Below are 17,500 nucleotides of genomic sequence, written 5' to 3' on the forward strand. Positions count from 1 at the left end.
GAGTAGTAGGGGGTGGTAGAGAGTTGTATAGAGTGGTAGAGAGTGGTAGAGAGTTGTAGGGAGTAGTAGAGGGTGGTAGAGAGTGGTAGAGAGTGGTAGAGAGTGGTAGAGAGTGGAAGAGAGTTGTAGAGAGTAGTAGAGGGTGGTAGAGAGTTGTAGAGAGTGGTAGAGAGTGGTAGAGAGTTGTAGGGAGTAGTAGAGGGTGGTAGAGAGTGGTAGAGAGTGGTAGAGAGTGGTAGAGAGTGGAAGAGAGTTGTAGAGAGTAGTAGAGGGTGGTAGAGAGTGGTAGAGAGTGGTAGAGAGTGGTAGAGAGTGGTCGAGAGTAGTAGAGAGTGGTAGAGAGTAGTAGAGGGTGGTAGAGAGTTGTATAGAGTGGTAGAGAGTGGTAGAGAGTGGTAGAGAGTGGTAGAGAGTGGTAGAGAGTAGTAGAGGGTGGTAGAGAGTTGTAGAGAGTGGTAGAGAGTGGTAGAGAGTGGTCGAGAGTAGTAGAGAGTGGTAGAGAGTTGTAGAGAGTGGTAGAGAGTTGTAGAGAGTAGTAGAGGGTGGTAGAGAGTAGTAGAGGGTGGTAGAGAGTGGTAGAGAGTAGTAGAGAGTGGTCGAGAGTTGTAGAGAGTGGTAGAGAGTAGTAGAGAGTGGTAGAGAGTGGTCGAGAGTTGTAGAGAGTGGTAGAGAGTGGTAGAGAGTAGTAGAGAGTGGTAGAGAGTTGTATAGAGTGGTAGAGAGTGGTAGAGAGTAGTAGAGGGTGGTAGAGAGTTGTAGAGAGTGGTAGAGAGTGGTAGAGAGTGGTCGAGAGTAGTAGAGAGTGGTAGAGAGTTGTAGAGAGTGGTAGAGAGTAGTAGAGAGTGGTCGAGAGTTGTAGAGAGTAGTAGAGGGTGGTAGAGAGTAGTAGAGGGTGGTAGAGAGTGGTAGAGAGTAGTAGAGAGTGGTCGAGAGTTGTAGAGAGTGGTAGAGAGTAGTAGAGAGTGGTAGAGAGTGGTAGAGAGTAGTAGAGAGTGGTAGAGAGTTGTATAGAGTGGTAGAGAGTGGTAGAGAGTAGTAGAGGGTGGTAGAGAGTTGTATAGAGTGGTAGAGAGTGGTCGAGAGTTGTAGAGAGTGGTAGAGTGGTAGAGAGTAGTAGAGAGTGGTAGAGAGTTGTAGAGAGTGGTAGAGAGTTGTAGAGAGTAGTAGAGAGTGGTAGAGAGTTGTAGAGAGTGGTAGAGAGTGGTAGAGAGTAGTAGAGAGTGGTAGAGAGTTGTAGAGAGTGGTAGAGAGTAGTAGAGAGTTGTAGAGAGTGGTAGAGAGTAGTAGAGAGTGGCAAAGCATAGCAGGGGGGTGGTAGAGGGTGGCAGAGGGTGGAAGAGGGTGGCCTCCACCTTCACCCTGGTCTCCAGCTCGACCCTGGTCTCCAGCTCCACCACCCTGGTCTCCACCTCCACCCTGCTCTCCACCTCCACCCTGGTCTCCAGCTCGTCCCTGGTCTCCACCTCCACCCTGCTCTCCACCTCCACCCTGGTCTCCAGCTCGTCCCTGGTCTCCAGCTCCACCCCCCTGGTCTCCACCTCCACCACCCTGTGCTCCACCTCCACCACCCTGGTCTCCACCCCCTCCACCCTGCTCTCCAGTCTTCTAGACCAGCGCTCTGCAACCTTTATGTTTTCCACCAAATAAAATTTGTCTGGAAGGATAAAACATGTCAACGAAGAAGAAAAAAAACTTTTAAAAAGTTGCTGTAAATATAAAAGGTTTCATGCAGGTACAATATAAATACATGTTATTATACTTTTTGTTAAATTCTACATGGATTTTCTGGATTTAGTCATTTTATGCATCTGGGCTATTTTAGCTGTTTCCTCATTGTAGCTCTCTATCTATCTATCTATCTATCTATTAGTGAGGAAATCCACTTAAAGAAGAATGAAAGCAAAATGTTTAGGTGACATATTGTGAGAGCTTCATAGAGCGGCTGCAGAGCTGCTGAAGATCCACATTTAAATGAGTTGTTTCTGCCTCTTTGAGGTCTAAAAACAAACGGAATCAGTTGAACTGGACTTGGTCGTGTGTGTTTGAAGATCTTTTGTGGAACGTCTTTGAAAACTCCCGTTGAGCTGATTCGGTCTGTTTTGCCTCCAACCTGGAGGACAGAGACGGAGAACCTCGGTGGTGTTTGTGAGCGTCCTCCAGAGCTACGCTGCACTTCCTGTTGGAACAGTCGACCTTTGTTTTCTCTGTTGTTGTGGTATTTGGGGCGTTCTCGTCAGCGGCCGTCACTCATCTCTTCTGCCCGATTCTTCCTGCTCGCTGAAGCTCGTAATCCCTTCGTTTTCTCTCTGAACATGTTTGTTCCTGTGCAGCACCACTAATTGCTCCATGGGGACTGGCGGGCCGCGGCGCTGATGGGGCTCCGCCTCCTGTGGTTGCTGGTGTGGGTTGGCGTCGGGGTGAAGTTCCCGGTCGGGGGCGACCAGATGAAGCCGGCCCGGGTGCCTCTGATCCCTCACCGGCCTTTTGTTGTCGTTTGGAATGCTCCGACGGAGTCCTGCCGCTTCAGATTCAAAGTGGACCTGGACCTCAGCATTTTTGATATCGTAGCAAATCTCAACGAAACCCTGAGTGGACCGAATGTCACCATATTCTACCACCGCCATCTGGGCTACTACCCATTCTACTCCAACTCTGGAGTCCCGATCAACGGCGGTCTCCCTCAAAATCAGAGCATCTCCAAACATCTCAACAAGGCGCGGGCAGATATCGACAAGCTGATCCCTCACAAAGACTTCCGCGGTCTGGGAGTCATCGACTGGGAGAACTGGAGACCCCAGTGGGTGAGGAACTGGGGTTCCAAAGATATCTACCGCAACAAGTCCAAGGAACAGATCCGCAAGCTTCACCCGAACTGGCCCGAGAGCAAAGTGGAAAAAGAAGCGAAGGAGAGTTTTGAGCGAGCCGGGCTCTCGTTCATGAACCTGACCTTGGCGTTGGCTGAAGCTCGCAGGCCAGACGGACTGTGGGGCTTCTACCTGTTCCCGGACTGCTATAACTACGGCTACAAGCAGCACCCCCAACGCTACACCGGCGAGTGCCCCAACGTGGAACACGTCCGGAACGACCACCTGATGTGGCTGTGGAAGGAGAGCACCGCTCTGTACCCCTCCATCTACCTGGACTATGAGCTCAAGTCCTCAGCCAACACCGTCAAGTTCGTCCACTACAGGGTGAAGGAGGCCATGAGGATCGCATCCATCGCCCGGACGGACTCCACCCTGCCCGTCTTTGTCTATTCCAGACCCTTCTACGCCTACACCTTCGCAGTGCTGTCAGAGGTACGTTCTCAGCTTTTATTACTAGAGTGAGTAAAGCCCCACAGCTTGGTTTGCAGCTCTCCTCTGTCTCCTGGTTTCAGAGCGACCTGGTTCACACCATCGGGGAGAGCGCCGCTCTGGGAGCGTCGGGCGTCGTCCTCTGGGGATCGTCAGAATACGCTCAATCACAGGTAGCAGAAGGTTCAGGAGATAAAGCTTCATGAAAGTGTTGGAGAAAGTGTAGTATTATACACTTCATTTACACATAAATTCCATAATAAATACAATAAAATGAGGAGGGAACGAAGAAGCACACTGAGAAGAAAAGAGAGCAGTTTGAAATGTTTTGGCGGAGCCGCTTCCTCCGGCGCTGATTGAAGCGTTTAATCACAGTGAAGCGGTGGTGAAGGACTGGCCAGTAGTCTTTGGTTTAAAGGAGTCAGGTCTCCGGGTGTCTGTCAGTGAGAGAAGAAGTGCGCTTGTTTTATAGTCCAACCGCTCCCGTCACAAACACCACCACTCTGTTTATCACCGCCCCTGCTAACCGCGAGCTGAAGCTAACTGCTAACTCTACCAGAGCTGGTTGATGATGTCAGCTTCCTGTTGACGACGATCAGAACCTCCCGTTTTGGGGTGCGCCCCCTTGTGGGCGATTCTGGTTTGAACAAAGAGCCCAAAGGAAAAAACTGAGCTGCTTTCAGACTCCAGAGTCTCAGTTTCCTCTGAGGTTCAACGCCAAGAATCAAGTTTAACCAGGAAACGAGGTTAACGGTGACGCCTCCTGTAAAGTCTGGAGAAATACCGCCATGTTGGTGGTTTGATACCGACTCTTGCTCTTGTTTCTCCAGAGGAACTGCCTAACGGTGAAGAAGTACATCGATGGCCCTCTGGGACATTACGTCATCAACGTCACCTCGGCGGCGAAGCTGTGCAGCAAAGCTCTGTGCAAGAAGAACGGCCGCTGCGTCCGCAAGAGTCTGGACTCGGGCGCGTACCTCCACCTCAACCCGCGATTCTTCCACATCCACCGCAACCCGGCTCCCGGTGGAGGCCCCCGCTTCCACATCAGGGGGCACCTCAACAACCACGACATCCTGGGCATGAAGCACAAGTTCACCTGCCAGTGCTACCAGGGCTGGACGGGGATCTACTGCGAGGTTCCCCAGACTCTAGCGCCACGCCCTCCCCCTCCACCCCCCCGGGAGAACGGCCTGCTGGGGCACTTCCTGTTCGTACTGTCACTGCATTTCTCTTGTCTGTGCATCATCATGTTCCTGGGACTCTGTTTGATCATCAAGTGTCTCATTCTGTAGTTCCTCTGGCGTCCACGATGTTTTCGTCTCTCATTCTGTAGTTCCTCTGGCGTCCACGATGTTTTCGTCTCTCATTCTGTAGTTCCTCTGGCGTCCACAATGTTTTCGTCTCTCATACTGTAGTTCCTCTGGCGAAAACGACGTTCTCGTGTCTAAACTAGTGGAGTGTCTTGGAATTGGTACAGAATTCAGTACTTTTATGAGTACCGACCGAATGCCGTAGGTAGAACTGAGTACTGATTCTTGTAAAATCAAACGGCACCATGTTTCAGTACCTGAACGACTCCTTGTAACTGAGGGAGCGGAAGAGTAGCAGGTTTTCCGAGCCGGACTTGAACGCGGCGCTGAAGCGCAGGAGCGTCATGACGTCAGGAGCTGCTGGTTCAACGGAGCAACATGGTGGAGGGGAAACGCTCCAGAGGCTCCGCCTCCCAAAACACCTGGCAGATTACACTCGCTGAAATATTAACACTTGTAATCTGAGGAAGAATACTTAAATCTGAGGAAGAATGCTTAAAATCTGAGGAAGAGTACTTGATTGTAATGTGAGTTAAAGTACTTGTATTGTGAGTTGGAATACTTATAATGTGACTAAGAGTACTTATGATGTGAGTCAGACTACTTGTATTGTGAGTTAGAGTACTTGTATTTTGAGTTAGTGTACTTGTAATGTGAGTTAGAATACTTGTAAAGTGAGTCAGAGTACTTGTAAAGTGAGTTAGAGTACTTGTAAAGTGAGCCAGAGTACTTGTAGTGTTGAGCAGTAGCAGTTCCTCTAGGCTCAGTACTCAGAACCTTCTCTGTCCTCCATTGAGCCTCACAATGTCTCCAGAGGGGAAAGAAAGACCAGGAGCTCCTTTGAGTTTTATCATGAAGAAAAAACTCTGCTGGTTGTAGTTCACAGTTTTCATGTTGAAGAAATTTATCAAACTACTGCGACGCTACAATAATCAGTTGGATGTTGTTTTTATGTACTTGTTAAACTTTATGTTTTGAGGAATAAATATGTGGAATTCAAACATTTTCAGATTTCATCATTAAACAAATGAATATTTATTACCACATAAACACACAAAATTACTGAGATGGTAAAGCCCCAGGACCTGATGGTAAAGCTCCAGGACCTGATGGTGAAGCTCCAGGACCTGATGGTAAAGCTCCAGGACCTGATGGTGAAGCCCCAGGACCCGATGGTAAAGCTCCAGGACCTGATGGTGAAGCTCCAGGACCTGATGGTAAAGCTCCAGGACCTGATGGTGAAGCTCCAGGACCCGATGGTAAAGCTCCAGGACCTGATGGTGAAACCCCAGGACCCGATGGTAAAGCTCCAGGACCTGATGGTGAAGCTCCAGGACCCGATGGTAAAGCTCCAGGACCTGATGGTGAAACCCCAGGATCTGATGGTAAAGTTCCAGGACCTGATGGTGAAGCTCCAGGACCTGATGCTAAAGTTCCAGGATCTGATGGTAAAGTTCCAGGACCTGATGGTGAAGTTCCAGGATCTGATGGTAAAGCTCCAGGACCTGACGGATACAACGCTGAATTTTACAGAGAATTATGGTCTTCACTGTCACCAATTGTTTTAGAGAATAATTGAGGAGATTAAAGAATCTTCAACTCTCTCTCAACATATGAACTGTGCAAATATCAGTCTTCTTCTAAAACCGGATAAAGATCCCACACTACCATCTAGCTATCGGCCGATATCACTAATCAATGTAGATCTTAAAATAATTAGTAAAACATTAGCAAGCAGACTGGAAAAAATCTCACCCCACGTCATTAAAGGACGACACTCCACTAACAATACACGTAGATTAATTAACCTTATAGTTTATACCTCAGCATTAACATCTCAGCCAAACTCTCAGACTTGGTAAACTTAAACTACCCCCCCTTATTAGAACATTGGAGGAGGACCTCACCCGATGGAGGACACTCCCTATTTCACTTCTGGGGAGAGGAGCAACAATCAAAACGATGGTCCTGTCTAAACTGAACTCCATCTTCTCAATGATCCCAACAAAACCACCAAAAAGCTGCTTTAACACTCTGGATTCTCACGTCTCAACATTCTGATGGAAAACCAACCATCAGGTAGAAGTTTAAAAACACTCCAGAACACCAAGGACCAAGGTGGCTTAGAACTCCCAAACTTTATACTTATTATCTGGCCAATAAAGTACTTTATGTAGTAAAATGGATGAATCAGAAACCCTTAGATGAAGGCTGGCTGGACATTGAGAAAACCTTGTGTGAAGATCTCCAGACCAGAGATCTTCCCTTCTTCAGTCCTTCATCAAAGAACCCAGCTGCTTTAAAAGCATCAATAGAACCACGTCTCTGACAGCTTGCTGGGAGGTTCTTCACCCCCTCTGGAACAATCCTGACATCCTGCAAAGAAAGAAACCAAGAAACTTCCCAAGATGGCAAAATAAAGGAAGAAGAACCTTAGAAGAACTTTCCTCCAGTAACTCTTTGGTTCCATTGAATGAGCTAATAGAACCATCTGCTATCAGTCAGAACAAGTATCTGGAACCTCTTCAGCTTCAGTCAATAATCCCAAGTCAGTGTAAACTAGAAGAGATTGAGCTGAACTGACCTCAGACAGTGACAAAGCTCCTGAAGATCTCAGCTCCTAAACCTCTTTCTAAAATCATCTCAATCCTGGAGCTTCAAATATCTCAACATCCCTTCAACCTCCAGATGGGAAGAAGATCTCAACATCAACAGAGCCTCGTCACTGCGTCACTCCAAAACGTGATACGTCACTGATTTCACCACTGTAGTGCTGACGGTGCTCAAACAGGAACCAGGAGACGGACTGGATTCATGGGTTTAGTCCGGGTCGCTCCATCTAGTCTGACCTGAACCTCTGATGCACCAAAGAGCCAGAAGACATTACGTCTCTTCGTCTCTCTATTGGTGTTTGTTCACGTCCGTCTTGTTCTAGTCCAGAGCTCCAGAGTGGACATAGAGGGGAAATAATAAGGTGTGAATGAGTTCGGGTTTTATTTTCCACCATTCCAACATTCCATAGTGACTTTCTGCTCCTTTCACTTTATTTCTGGACGTGTCTGAATCAAAAGCTTCAACATGGAGGAATGGAGGTGTAGAATGATAGAACGCTGCTCTACAGCCGTTTCCATGGTAACCTAGGTAAACACTCTGATTAAAGTTCTCTTTCACATGAAGCCATTAAAAGGCTCATTTTAGCTCTAAACACTCCAAGTTTCATTTACAGTAGTTTGTAGTTTGTTTAGTAGTTCCTGAGGAACCAGAAGTCTGGCTTCATTAGAAAGAAGTTCTGTGGTTATAAAATAATATTGGAGCGTCTCTGAGCAGAGCGGAGCGCCCCCTGCTGCCTCACACTGCCTTGCTCAGCGGCTGCAGCTCCTCAGCCGGCGGTCAGAAGGTGAAACAAGACCTGGACGTGACGTTAGTTAGAATCATGTCACCATGAAAAGTGTGATAAAGTAAATGACAATGGAAAACTGCTTCTGAATTATATCTGACGTAGCTGACTGACAGGTGGAGCTCTGCAGCATCTCGAGAGCCACGGCTCCGCGAACGCGGATTAAATAATCCCGTTCCCTCGTATTATTAACTTCAGGGAACGACTTATTATGTCGTTCCCACATGTATTTTTATTTTTTTTCTATAACCACTCCGGGGCTCCGTGTTCACTGGAGTTTTCAGAAAGCCGGTTCAACCTCGCTTCCTCCTTGTAGGTAGTGATACCTCCAGAGATAACTCCAGAGATAACTCCAGAGATACCTCCAGAGATACCTCCAGAGATAACTCCAGAGATACCTCCAGAGATACCTCCAGAGGTACTTCCAGAGATACCTCCAGAGATACCTCCAGAGATACCTCCAGAGATACCTCCAGAGATAACTCCAGAGATACCTCCAGAGATAACTCCAGAGATAACTCCAGAGATAACTCCAGAGATACCTCCAGAGATAACTCCAGAGATACCTCCAGAGATACCTCCAGAGATAACTCCAGAGATACCTCCAGAGATACCTCCAGAGATAATTCCAGAGATACCTCCAGAGATAACTCCAGAGATAACTCCAGAGATACCTCCAGAGATACCTCCAGAGATAACTCCAGAGATACCTCCAGAGATAACTCCAGAGATAACTCCAGAGATAACTCCAGAGATACCTCCAGAGATAACTCCAGAGATACCTCCAGAGATACCTCCAGAGATAACTCCAGAGATACCTCCAGAGATACCTCCAGAGATAATTCCAGAGATACCTCCAGAGATAACTCCAGAGATAACTCCAGAGATACCTCCAGAGATAACTCCAGAGATAATTCCAGAGATACCTCCAGAGATAACTCCAGAGATAACTCCAGAGATACCTCCAGCGATACCTCCAGAGATAACTCCAGAGATAACTCCAGAGATACCTCCAGCGATAACTCCAGAGATACCTCCAGAGATACCTCCAGAGATAACTCCAGAGATACCTCCAGAGATACCTCCAAAGATAACTCCAGCGATAACTCCAGAGATACCTCCAGAGATACCTCCAGAGATACCTCCAAAGATAACTCCAGCGATAACTCCAGAGATACCTCCAGAGATACCTCCAGAGATTCCTCCAGAGATAACTCCAGAGATACCTCCAGAGGTACCTCCAGAGGTACCTCCAGAGATAACTCCAGAGATAACTCCAGAGATAATTCCAGAGATACCTCCAGAGATACCTCCAGAGATAACTCCAGAGATAACTCCAGAGATAACTCCAGAGATACCTCCAGAGATAACTCCAGAGATAACTCCAGAGATAATTCCAGAGATAACTCCGCCCCCAGCTGATGACACGTCGGGTCCCAGTCTGGCTCCTCTCTGGTCCAGCAACGAAGTGGAGCCAGTGTAGCAGCAGTTTAGCCCCTGATTGGCCGGGACTCTGGTGGTGGAGAGACTAAGAACTGGTGCTGAGGCTGACCCTGGACCAGAACTAGAACCTGGTTCTTTCCGGTGGAAAATCCCCCATAGAAACACCAGAACAAACCAGAACAGACTTTAAGCCAATGACAGAGCAGCTCTGGCCAGGGGCCATTTAAAAAGCGCCCCAAGTCTCGACATGAAATGAGCTGATTGGTTTCATTTGAAGTCGCTCTGTGTTAATCAGTTACTGGTGAGATCACTGCTAAGCCCCGCCTCCACAAGGCGGCTTTCCCCATCGCCCCAGGCTGCTCACACACACACACACACACACACACACACACACACACACACACACACACACACACACACACACACACACACACACACACACACACACACACACACACACACACACACACACACACGCCCCAGCACCCTCTTTTGACAAGCTGGCCCTGCACATAATGTAGCGACAGTGGACATGTAGCATAGCGACAGTGGAAACGTGGCATAGCGAAAGTGGACAAATAGCATAGCGATGGTGGACAAGTAGCATAGCGACAGTGGAAACGTGGCATAGCGAAAGTGGACAAATAGCATAGCGATGGTGGACAAGTAGCATAGCGATGGTGGACAAGTAGCATAGCCACAGTGGACACGTGGCATAGCAACAGTGGACATGTAGCATAGCGATGGTGGACAAGTAGCATAGCGACAGTGAACACGTAGCATAGAAACAGTGGACATGTAGCATAGCGACAGTGGACATGTAGCATAGCAACAGTGGACAAGTAGTACTTCCTCCTCTCTACATCCTCCTCTCTACTCCACGTCTATCCGCAAGATATTTTACAACTTTTTCTTTCTGCGTCCGCTTCTATTTGTTTGTTTACTACCCAGAATGCATTGCGCTCCGTCACGTCCTCTCACTCCACCCACTAGCAAGACCGGTTGCATGAGAAACGAGACCCAGGTTCCCAGGTTGGATCCGGTTCACAGTTCAGACGAAGCAAACTTTTCCAGAAAGTCCCTGAAGAGACTCTGGTCTGGATCAACGTGGGAAATGTGAACACACCCAAGTGCAGTGGGGAAACTTGCTACAGTTACAGTTACAGTTACAAGTACAGGTACAGGTACAGGTACAGGTACAGGTACAGGTACAGGTACAGGTTTGCATGCATATGAATGCCCTATTTAAGGTTTATCCATATCAATTGTTTTTTGTTTGTTTTTTCACAGTGAAAAACTCACAGAAAACATGAAGGAAGCAGAGCGACTGAGAGGTGGAGGAGGAGGTGGAGGAGGAGGGGGTGGAGGAGGAGGAGGAGGAGGAGGAGGAGGTGGAGGTGGAGGAGGAGGAGGTGGAGGTGGAGTAGGAGGAGGAGGAGGAGGAGGTGGTGGAGGAGGAGGAGGTGGAGGAGGAGGAGGAGGAGGAGGAGGAGGAGGAGGTGGAGGAGGAGGAGGAGGAGGTGGAGTAGGAGGAGTAGGAGGAGGAGGAGGAGGAGGAGGAGGAGGTGGAGGTGGAGGAGGAGGAGGAGGAGGAGGAGGAGGAGATGCTGTGAGCAGCCACCTGGGTGGGCCGCTGGAACGTTTGGAGATAAAGATTTTAATCACTTCATTGGCTGTGGTGGTGGAGGTGGGCGGGGTCTAACAGACTGTGGGGGAGGAGCCAGACGCCGCCGCTGCAGCGCCGGGACTCACGGCTGTAAAACCAAACCTGTGGAACATGTGGATCGTTCAGGTGTGTCCATCAGCTGTGGACGGTCGACGAGCAGGTGTTGCCTCACAAATCTGCTGTTTCAAAGTACGAAAAAAGACGGTAAATGAAAGAAAAAAGGATTGAGGATTCTTTATCGTGGTACTGGTACTCTGTTACTCTGATATGGTAGAAATTCCATACTCTCGGCCTCGTCACCACTGACATGTAAATAATGAACGAATGACATCGGATAAAATGGAGAATAAAAGAATGTGTACAGTGTTTAAAATAGTAGTAGGATAGTATTTGTTTGCTTATTTTATGAACTTGACATTTCAAGAAAATGTCCTCATGATTTCCAGAAAACGTCTCAGAAAGTAAAAAACGAGGTAGCTCATAGAATATTGTGTAATTGATTTATTTTTACCATGAGATCATTTTCTAACGGAACAAAACTCAAGTCAACTTAAAGTCTCCGTCCTCGATAGTGACGATGATGACACGAATGATCGCCCCCTGCTGGAGGACCAGAGACACGACAGCTCTTTGATCGCTGACTCTCATTCCTCATCTTCTCTTCTATCTTGAGAAAAAGGTTTCAGAGAACCTCCATGGAGTTGATCAGAGAGCAGGATGCTGCAGGGAGCGAATGCTGACACTCTGTAGAACACATCAACACACATCACTACTAATCCACACGCTCAGTTACTAACTTCACCAGTACAGCTGCTTCTTCATCTTCCTGAAGATTCATTGGAGATAAAAAGATGTTCAGGAACATGAGGAACGTCAGAACCATCTTCAGATGCATTAGGTCACATTAAGAACTCAGGAATGAACTCAGGAACTCATGGTACTGATGTGTGAACGCACCTTAAAGCAAGTTTCACTGTCTGATAATACTTCGACTAGAAGAGTGGAGGATTTAGTTAAACTGTAAATCTCCCCTGTATTTCTGTCTCCGTCACTAAATCATTAGATCGCTGTTTTTACTCAAGAGTACTTTTTCATGTGACCCTCAACACAAGTTTTTAAAATCCCAGACTTCAATTATTACTACAACCACCTTGAGTACTACTATAATAATGATGATGATAATAACAATGATAATAGTAATGATGGTAACATCAGCTGAAACATCTGCAATTAAAACAACTTTTACTGACGTAGTATCAAAAACCTGCGACTGTTCAGACCCTGGAGGGAAGAATTCAGGACCACTGGAATACCTCCTCAAACATCAGATTATAGAGCATCTTCCTCCTCAAACATTGGATTATAGAGCATCTTCCTCCTCAAACATCAGATTACAGAGCATCTTCCTCCCCAAACATCAGATTACAGAGCATCGTCCGCCCCAAACATCAGTTTATAGAGCATCTTCCTCCTCTAACATCCAGATTATAGCGCATCGTCCGCCTTTATCATCAGATTATAGAGCATATGCCTCCTCAAACACCAGTTTACAGAGCATCTTCCTCCTCAAACATCAGATTATAGTGCATCTTCCTCCTCAAACATCAGTTTATAGAGCACCGTCCTCCTCAAACATCAGATTACAGAGCATCTTCCTCCTCAAACATCAGATCATAGAGCATCGCCCTCCTCAAACATCAGTTTATAGAGCATCTTCCTCCTCAAACATCAGATTATAGAGCACCTTCCTCCTCTAACATCCAGATTATAGAGCATTGTCCGCCTTTATCATCAGATTATAGAGCACCCTCCTCTAACATCAGATTATAGAGCATCTTCCTCCGCTAACATCAGATTATAGAGCATCTTCCTCCTCTAGCATCCAGATTATAGAGCATCGTCCGCCTTTATCATCAGATTATGGAGCATCTTCCCCCTCTAACATCCAGATTATAGCGCACCGTCCCCCTTTATCATCAGATTATAGAGCATCTTCCTCCTCTAACATCCAGATTATAGCGCACCGCCCCCCTTTATCATCAGATTATGGAGCATCTTCCCCCTCTAACATCCAGATTATAGCGCACTGTCCCCCTTTATCATCAGATTATAGAGCATCTTCCTCCTCTAGCATCCAGCTTATAGAGCATCTTCCTCTCTCTGACGCCCAACAGTATTTCACACAGCATCTTCAGGATGAAAGGGATTCAGGTAGAGCTGAAGACGACTCTGGCAGTTTGGGGTTGTTGTGGGATTATTCCGGCTGACAGGAAGCTTGTAAACAACCTCATCTTCTGTAAATTAGCAGCTTCCAGTTTCATCCGTCTGTTCGTGTCACAAAGTAAAAAGTTTGTTTCTTCACGACCAGATGTGAGGAGCTCCGTCAACATTTCCAAGATTCCACTGGAGCAAACAAAGTCCTGATTGGCTCCCAGACACACAGAGGAAGAACAGCTGCAATCAGACAGAGCGGCAGCTCCGCCGGCCAGCTGACCCCCGTCATCAGCTCTGTCCCCCAGAGCGTCGGAGAACCGACCAGCAGCAGCAGGAGATCTGAAGTTCTGTCCTCTCAGAGTCCGGTTCTGATGCTGCAGGGGAGGATGTGACGGATGAAGATCTCAGCTCCTCATCATCATCATCCTGTCAACATGTACGTGCTGCTGCTGATTACAGGCTCCAGAAGCCGTTAAACATTTATTCTTCCCTCGTACACAAACCATTCCGAGGGTCTAAACACCCCCCCGATCAGAAAACACTTCATCTGGATGTTTGTCAGTGAAAGTATGAAGAACGCTGTGACCTCACATGATTACAGGTTTGAATCCTGAATGAAGACGACGGAAACAAAAACAGAGACGTTGTGAGGAGCTGTGCTGACTCAGCAGTTTCAGAGTCATGAAATACGTTTTGATCAATTTGAGGAGATCAACCAATTAAACAGGGGCTGTGGTTCTTTTCCTCCTCAGCGACCCGGCGTTCTCACAAAGACACGTCTCACTGTGATGTCAGCCTCCTCCGAGGCCCCGCCCACATGACAATGCCGCTTCACGATGTGACCATGGTTTTAGTCTGGCCGTCCACACGGCGCGGCGTTTAGGCGCCTGAACAGAGTTTGAAAGGTTCCAGAGTGACGGAATCAGAAAATGCACGTCGGCTGGAGATGATGACCTACGTATAGCCCCACCTCCCTCTCCGTGACATCACTTAACAAGGTGGTGGACTTCCCGCTCCAGGTGGAGCTGCTGGCGAGTCTTGATGGGCGTGTAGTGTCCTTCGGTGTGTCGCCTTTGTTACGCCACTCAGACGGCATCGACGTGGCGTGAAGAACAGTGGACGTTATTTCCCACCGGCAGGACAGGGACATAATCAAGTCGCCATAAAACCAAAACGGGATCAGCCAGCAGCTTCGCCTTCAACCCAGGAAAAAACCCAAACTACTCTTCTTCTCCCACTCGACTGGCTGTGTTGTCTTATACAGTCTTCACCCTGCCCCCTGCTGGACAATATGATTAACTACATGAACACACGAACAGAAAATAACCAACTGAAGTTGAATACAATATTAACTACAAACAAAGAAATACATTATATACAAGCATTCGCTTTCAGGTGCTACACCTTCGTCAAACTACATCAGGCAGAACAGAAAGTAGAGCCCATAATGTGACTAAGTCACATCATTCTATATTCTGAGGTTTTACTTTGGTTATTCTCTTGTTTTCCTCCGTGACTGAGAAGTTAGTGAAGCGAGTTTGTGTTTGGAGGTTTGCAGCTCCTGGTCCTCTGGCCTCCCGCCATGTTTAACGACGAGTAACAAGCTGTTCCTCCGTCATATAGGGAACAAACCAAGTATTTCCATGGTACTTTGTACTTTACACTATGGACACGTTTTAATTCAGAGATCATAGTTTACTCTATATTCCTTTGTGTATCGTGCTGCTGCTCTGGGAACTGCTCACTGTGGGACTACATGGGGAATATTTCAATGTAAACTGAATTCAATGAACACCCCCCCCCCCCCCCCCCACACACACACACACACACACACAGGAGACTTTTCAGGAAGTTATTTGAAGCTGCACCACTTCCTGTTTGGGTTCCCGTCAGTCTTTTGAACGTTTGGCGGAGATTTGAGGAAAAGGTTCCAGCTTAGTCTGATTTCCATATTTAAAGAAAGACGGTTCTGGATGAGGAGACGCTAGACGTCACAATAAATGACAAATAAAATGTGTTGTTCAGTTCAGGCAGAGGGTCATCAGCTGCAGCTCTGGAGCCACACGTGGCTCTTCAGCGCCCCCTGGAGCGGCTCCATGACAGTAAATATTTTACCTACATTTTTGTTTTATTTGAATTCCACATTGATTCTCCAAAATATTCTAATCTCCTGATGACAAATAAAGTAAAACAGCTAAAACATCTGGAATTAACAAATATGTTGTTTAAAAACGGATTAACTCGCTAAAAATACTCAATAATGTGTAGACCAGAGACCAGGGGGGTCCAGCACCAGAGACCAGGGGGGTCCAGCACCAGAGACCAGGAGGGTCCAGCACCAGAGACCAGGAGGGTCCAGCACCAGAGGGTCCAGCACCAGGGACCAGGAGGGTCCAGCACCAGAGACCAGGAGGGTCCAGCACCAGAGGGTCCATCACCAGAGACCAGGAGGGTCCAGCACTAGGGACCAGGAGGGTCCAGCACCAGAGACCAGGAGGGTCCAGCACCAGAGGGTCCAGCACCAGGGACCAGGAGGGTCCAGCACCAGAGACCAGGAGGGTTTTAGTTCCAGATCTGCTTTCTGAACTCTTCAGTTCTTTCTCTTCCAGGAACGACGGCAGAAGAAAGAGTTGAATAGAAGAAGAAAATAAAATAAAAACATTTATCAAACAAACTTTTTCTTCTGGAAACTTTGAAGAAACAATTAGTTTATTTATGTTTCCTTCTTTACTGCCTGAGTGTGTGTGTGTGTGTGTGTGTGTGTGTGTGTGTGTGTGTGTGTGTGTGTGTGTGTGTGTGTGTGTGTGTGTGTGTGTGTGTGTGTGTGTGTGTGTGTGGCCTCTTCCTAACACACTCCACATGTTCCTGAAGAACGTTTCCACTCTGAAGTTCGCCTCATATTCCATGACGGTGGGGGGGAGGGGGGTCTAGGAATCCACAAGCTCCACCACCTCTCAACCCACTGTGGGAATGTGGTCCCCCCCCCAACCCCACACACACACACAAACATACACTCACATGCGCACGCACGCACGCACACACACACACACACACACACACACACACTCAGGCAGTAAAGAAGGAAACATAAATAAACTAATTGTTTCTTCAAAGTTTCCACACGAGTTGTTGGACGATCAGGTAGAACCTCATCATGAACTCTGGTCACGTTGAGTTTAAAACACCGGAAACGTTTCTCCTTCTGAGACTTCAAGGTCTCCTGGATCTTCTGGATCTTCTAGATCTTCTGGATCTTCCCTATCACCTGGATCTCTTGGATCTTCTGGATCACCTGCATCTCCTGTGTCCCTGGGATCTTCTGGATATCTTTGATCTTCTGGATCTCCTGGATCTTCTGTGTCTCTTGGGTCTTATGAATCTCTTGGATCTTCTGGATCTCTTTGATCTTCTGGATCTCTTTGATCTTCTGGATTTCCTGGGTGACTTGGAACTTCTGGATCTTCTGGATCACCTGGATCACCTGGATCTCCTGCTTCTCTCACATCAAACACCAACACTCCAAACATCCTGGATCTTCTAAATCTCTGGGATCACCTGGATCTTCTGGGTCTCTTGGATCTTCTGGATTGCTTGGATCTTCTGGATCTCCTGGATCTTCTGGATCTCTTGGATCTCCTGCTTCTCTCACATCGAACACCAAAACACAGATATGTAGTTGAGGTTAAATGTTTTCCTGCAGCCTGGAGCCAGAACATTTGATGAGCGGTTATCGGTTCAGGATAAACAGTCCCTGGTTCTTTCAGCAACATGAAGGAGCAGGAAGCAGATCCCCATCAGAGCTTCTACAACGGCAACAGATCTGTTCTGTCGTTATGTTGCTGTGATAAGATGCACTACCAGCACTGGGGGCGGGGCTTGAATATATTAAAATGATGGGCCCACTGTCCTGTTCTCCAAAGTCTCTCTAATCTATGAAGGTGATTGTTAGAAACACAGTAAGAACCAAACTGAAGGAGGACAATGTATTGATTGGAGCGTCACAGAATTCCTCGGGGTTCCCTGGAATGACGTAGTCGGGAAACTCCTCCTCGTCCACCATTTTGAATTTTTCACTTCCGTCAACATTCAGGTCGTCTCCAGAACGTCTCAAAAACTCACTGGACTTCAACACTTAAATCAACTTCAACAGATTAAGTGACACTTTTGAAAG

General features: G+C 47.4%; 1 protein-coding gene across 2 annotated transcripts in view; it reads left to right on the top strand.

The window, feature by feature from the left end:
• hyal6 (hyaluronoglucosaminidase 6) overlaps nucleotides 1-5,608 on the top strand; it is a 12,520-nt gene extending 6,912 nt beyond the window's left edge. Inside the window, exons 2-4 of one of the 2 annotated variants that reach the window (XM_080475484.1) lie at nucleotides 2,331-3,299; nucleotides 3,380-3,469; nucleotides 4,127-5,608. In XM_080475484.1, the coding sequence (XP_080331610.1) occupies nucleotides 2,373-3,299; nucleotides 3,380-3,469; nucleotides 4,127-4,591 (1,482 nt within the window). In that variant the 5' untranslated portion in view covers nucleotides 2,331-2,372 and the 3' untranslated portion in view covers nucleotides 4,592-5,608. The remainder of the gene's footprint in view (nucleotides 1-2,330; nucleotides 3,300-3,379; nucleotides 3,470-4,126) is intronic. The other variant, XM_080475485.1, reaches the window with a different exon arrangement.
• The last annotated feature ends 11,892 nt before the right edge of the window (nucleotides 5,609-17,500 follow it).

The sequence above is a fragment of the Lipophrys pholis genome (genome assembly GCF_963383615.2).
Source record: "Lipophrys pholis genome assembly, chromosome: 11".
Classification (NCBI taxonomy): Eukaryota; Metazoa; Chordata; class Actinopteri; order Blenniiformes; family Blenniidae; genus Lipophrys; species Lipophrys pholis.